This window comes from Temnothorax curvispinosus, unplaced genomic scaffold (assembly GCF_003070985.1).
Source record: "Temnothorax curvispinosus isolate PA1 unplaced genomic scaffold, ASM307098v1 QBEX01001970.1, whole genome shotgun sequence".
Classification (NCBI taxonomy): Eukaryota; Metazoa; Arthropoda; class Insecta; order Hymenoptera; family Formicidae; genus Temnothorax; species Temnothorax curvispinosus.
Window position 1 is genome coordinate 211179 of NW_020211750.1, and position 5782 is coordinate 216960.

The 5782-nt window shown below is 30.8% G+C and overlaps 1 protein-coding gene across 1 annotated transcript; it reads left to right on the top strand.

Annotated features, from left to right (window-relative positions):
- Positions 1–1765: 1765 nt before the first annotated feature.
- Positions 1766–5776, top strand: LOC112468767 (the record flags this gene model as incomplete). Its single annotated transcript, XM_025038112.1, has 7 exons — positions 1766–1797; positions 1859–1956; positions 3193–3436; positions 3938–4016; positions 4468–4952; positions 5418–5565; positions 5692–5776. Coding segments are annotated over exons 5-7 (714 nt in total), but the record flags the coding sequence as incomplete, so codon positions are not given.
- Positions 5777–5782: the final 6 nt, after the last annotated feature.

The following is a 5782-nucleotide window of genomic DNA, read 5'->3' on the forward strand; positions in this document are numbered from 1 at the left end:
GCAAGGGGCTTTATCTCTCTGGTGTTTACGGTTTTAAATCTTTTAAAAAAGACGTCTTTAAATCAAAATATTTACGAGATATAATATATAAGAACGTTAACTGCCGAGCGTAAAATCCTCTCCGTCAGTAGGAAGCCAGAACGCCTGAGAAGGAGTATCGAGATAGTCCTGGGAACGATCACGACGGAGTCGATCCGACGAAGAGCGAAGCGTCCGTTTCTACATTGTTCATCATTCCGCGAAATAAAGTAAGTAACATAACGATACTTCTGATATTAGTATAATTTATTAAAAAGCCATCCTACCACATTTAATTTTATATATCTTTTTCTTTTATTGGTTTTATGGGATTGACGATATATTTTTAATTATTTGAATAAAGATAAGGATTCAATTTGATTGCTGCTACATTCTAATATTTTTTTACTAGACAAATTAATTTAAAAATTTATGTTATTTACTACTAAAGTTTTATTTTCCGTAAACTGAGACGATCGACGCAAAGAGAGTTTAATTCGATGACAGAATTTACTTTAGGCCTATGATTCGTGTGTAATTGTCGGAAATCGTTTTTGCGAAGAAATGTCTATCTGCCAGGCGTCTACTGATCGTTCTCGTCAATTCGCAATAGTCACGCACAGCGGTCGTGCCATCGCGGACAATAACAACGTTTTTATTATGACAGCTGGTAACCCGACCGGTAAACTCCGAAAGCGGACGTGCCATTACGCGTTTAAAGCAATTTCCGGAAATCCCTCGTGACGTTCGACAAATGGACTGGAGTCATAAATAGTTCCGCAGTTCTGGGCTGAAGCACGACGGGCACCCATGCTATTCCATCTTTTTTTTTCTCTCTCTCTCTCTCTCTCTCTCTTCTCTCTCTTCTCTCCTTCGCTGAATGTTCCGTGAAAGATTAATGTGAATTTTATTATTACGACTCTTATATGTATAATACGACACTAACTCAGAAAAGACCACTTCACCATAACGTTTCCATCGTTATTATTGAACTTATCCTCAAGTTGTCAGAATTACGGAGCCTCAATAATGTCGCGGGGTTACGGAGGTAACTTTCCAAGTATTCTTATGTATTTGACACAGACATATATAAACATTCATCGTCATTATGAACAAATCGTCCATTTGTCATGAATTATAGATGGCAAAGAGATAGCATAATATTTTATTAAAGACGCATCAATCTATTACAGAAGAGATCATTCAAGTCCGATCATTATTAACATATGAATATAAAAAAAAAGAAAAATATGCGTTATTCATTTACTATATTATTTGACAATCAAATAATAATCTAATTGAAACAAAGCAAGTAAAGTTGATCGCATTTTTTCTTTTCTAAGTTTTCTATAATTGATTCTTAACTAAATGCGAAAAATCATAAATGATCGAAGATGCACGCTGTCGAAAATGCTTGGTATTTAATATGGCCGTAAGCACATTGATTGAAATATTCCGACATACACATCCAATGTGTAATAGCAATATCAAAATATCGCGTTTTAAAGAGTCTTACACGAGTTACGTTCTCGTTTCAGTGCATTTGATACATATTCATATACAGTATTACTGATGGCAGTGTGACACATGTCACAAGTTTTTAAATGCATTATAATAGCATAAAAGCATAAATTTTAAGAATTATATTAAAAAATATTATTCAGAATTGTTATCTCAATATTACTCCACACAAATATAGTGGGGAGCATACTATAATAGTGGTAAGATAATAAGTTCTCTTTTAAAGCTAGGAGAGACCGAGGTTTAGAAGTCACACGGGTAAGTTGTCACAAAGCTTATATCTCACTTAATAGATTGAGTGGAATATTCTTCTTTATAGTGTAGGTTGCTCCTATTGTGTTAGTCGGGTGTACGAAATAGTTCGTTTCAAAAACATCGCATGTGATATTTACGATCACTTTTTAAAAATTGGAGGAGGTGAGTAAATTTTTCTTGCCCTATTTTTATTGTTCCGTTGGTTTTTGAAATTACTAGTCGTAATTTCTTTTTGCTCATAAAAATATTAAAGTTTTAGATAATTTTTCCTATATTTAGTTAACTGTCATTGCAACATAGTTTATAAATATAATCTTCTTTGTTCAAAATGACCGTTCAAGGTAAGTTGTCTTAAATGAGATAGAATTCAAAATTTATGAGAATTATTATTCTTTTATTTACTCGAAGTTTATGAAAGTATTACAAAGTTTATGAAAATTTATTAATTTTTCGTTTAATTCATGCTGCAATATATTATTAAGTTAAATTTACCAAAAACTGGCACTAACTTTAATAAAATATTAAAACCAGAACTATTTGTCGTATGTTTCCTCTACATGAAAGATACCTGACAATCAATCCAGAGTCATGTGACAACCAACCCTTGGTATGGGTAAGTTGTCACATTTGCGCGGTTTTGCTTAAAATTAAATAACTTTTTTGTGTATAAATATATACACGGAAGAAAATTTAGCTAAAGTTGTAAAATATGGATAATCAATATTTTTTGCAGTAAGAGCTATATTTTATGCAGCGAGAGCTATAGTTTAGCAGTAGTAGCAAAATCTTTTGTTCTCGCGGCAAAAAATGTTACTCTCATTGCAAAAAATGTTAGTTATCCATATATTACGACTATTTTAGCCATAGTAGCTAATCTTTTTTTTTCCGTGTACAAATCTAATTTTTTTTTCTTACACCTAAAGGGTGTAGCTACATTATAAAGTAGTATACGATATTATAAAATATTGCTCACATTTTTTTTAAATCAGTATTTGAAAAGTGTGACAACTAGCCCCAATCTCCCCATATTACTTGATATATTTTATCAAATAGATTCTTTTAGTCAAACTTGAAAATTATTACTACAAAACATTCGCTTTCGTAACTTCCTTATAAGATATTGTACACTTTGTCGGATTCTTTTTCTCTTGCATCATATCAATAATTTCAAAGTTTTCTCTATCGGAAAAATATAACGAAATAAATGATTAACGTAATGTAACTAATTTCATATATATTATTATTTTATGATCTTATTAAAAAGTCAAACAACTCTTTTTGAAGTCATAATTATCTTTAATTAACACGCTTTTGCTGGAGTTGCATTAGTAGACTTTATTACAAACTATTGTTCCGCGTTACAACAAGCAACAACCAGATTTCACTTTCTTGCGGTAGAAAGAAAAACAAGGCCTGGTCCATGTGGTCAGATAGAGAAGTAGACGGTGTGTAAAAAGAAGAGGACAAGGGACGAAAGAAACGAACTTCAACAGTTTTGGTCCATCTATTTCGCAAGTTTTTACAATCTATCACGGTCTGTCGAATATGTACGCGCAATGTATACTATCGGTTTCAAACAAATTTCACTTTTCACCAAAACACTTTGACCGTGACACGAAGTCACGTAAACCGATAGAAAAGCGTAGGAAAATATTCTCTTTCTTAATTGTCATAATATAGAATTCAATACCACATGAACATTTTTTTTTATATACGTAAAATCGTATTCGAACAGCCGTATGTATAATTGTATATCCAGCGAGACTATTAATAAACTGTAGATTATATAGATTATATAAATATTCAACATTATATTGAATATTTATAATTACTAAATATGTCAATTATCAACATTGCTAATACATTTAGATTTATTAATTATTAATAAAACATTTTAAATATGTATTCTAAATGTAAATGCAAGCTTCGATAACGCCCGTATTTAAAGTCGTGTTTCTGTTGAAAACTCACCTGAAGTGAGTTTTGAGTCGTGATGATACACTCTTGAGATAAATTTTGAATAACGATTATAAATACAGGCCTAAATCTTTTAAGTAGTGCATGATTTAGGTATATACTTAAAACCTCATTCTGGTAATCAGATGAGTATATTTGTATAATTCAAATATATTTTTGCGCGCAGTTGCACGTCATGGAATGTGTGAAGATCTCTGAAACTGTTATTACATACTTTTAATACGTACTTGATACGTAATTGATAGGTAAGAAACAACTTCGTACTAATAATTAATTATTTCATCTAAGTATTTTGGGAAAACAAATAAGATCTGCTTTTTAGCTAAACTAGTGTACACTACTCTGTACTTAAGTGAACTTGTACTTATAGTAAAATAGATATATGTTTGATATTTGCAAAAGCAAAAAGAGAAGTTTTCGTGCAGTCTAGTGCAGCAAAAAAAACCTATTTGCGGAATAGATTATTTGCTATAGATATCAAATATGCACTTTTGAAAATAAGCGCATTACAATATTGCTCAAAATTTAATTGCAATAAATATTTCGTGTGTACAAATCATTATTCATTATTAATAAAGAAATATGTAAACTTTATACGAATAAAAAAGTAGAACAATTATACAAATAAGAACGAATATTTTATTGAATTATCATCGATGATAATTAAGTATACTATGCTCTGATTATTATTGACAGTAAAATGACGCCGATTGCTCAAACGATATTTTGGATAAGCTTTTTATACATTGCGGCACCAGTAAAAACTGCAAGAATCTTGGCGATTGTTCCAATACCATCCTACAGTCACCAAATTTGTTATCAATCATTATGGATCGCTTTGAGCCAAAGAGGACACGAAGTCGTCCTTATAACAACAGATCCGATCAATGACCCTAGTTTGACAAATTTGACAGAAATCAATTTCCAATCTAACTACCAGATAATGAAAAAGTTTAATTTTGCCAAAAACGTTATGGCGGGAACTCATGCGTGGTTAAGGACATCACGCACACAAATATGGCCTCTGTGTGGAGATTTTACAGAAAACATGTTTAAGCATCCAAAAGTACGTAAGATGTATGCACCGAATAATGATGAAAAATTCGACTTAGTAATTGTAGAAGTTATAAAAATACCTAGTTTCTATGCCTTGGCGCATAGATTTAATGCACCTCTCATAGGTAAGAATAATGATATATATGAAATTATTTTACGAATGTTTCATTTAAAATTCAATTTATATTAGCGAAAACATTGAAAAAATCCATAAATTATTTCAATTTAAAGATTTTTAATATCCCGTACCTTCGTACACTTAAACCCCATATCATTTAACTTACTTACTTTACTTATTTATGTATATTCTATTTAAATAAGTTTTATGTCCATAAAACTAGTTAAACAATATAATATCATTATCCATCTGATTTAATATCAAGATATTTCTTATTCTCTTTGCATCATCATTATATAATTCAAAGAAACAAAAGTTATAAAAATAAACGTGAAAATTAGCCTGATTATTTTTCATGTATCTTGACATGTGCGTATATATATTTATAATGATATTATTTACACAATTTTCTAAACTCAAATCTTGTTTAAATTAATCACGTTTACAAAACTTATTCTATATTTATTTATAGGTGTGTCATCATTAGGACTACGTAGTACAGATTATTATCTACTCGGTGCACCTGTTCTGTCATCACATCCTTCGGTTTGGGAAATAGAAGATGACACCGGTTTAAATCTGTCATTATGGCGGAGGATAAATAATTTTATTCGTCAATGGTATCACATATATTACTCAATAAATTATTGTTACCCTAAACAGCAAACGATAGCAGAGAAATATCTCGGAAAAAATATACCAGACATAAGAGATATGGAAAAAAACATGAGTCTTGTTTTCCACAGTCAACAAGAAGCTCTCTCGTTTGTTAGACCGACAATGCCTAATATTTTAGTATTTGGAAATTTTCATATTTCAAAAAAACCCGCGGCTTTA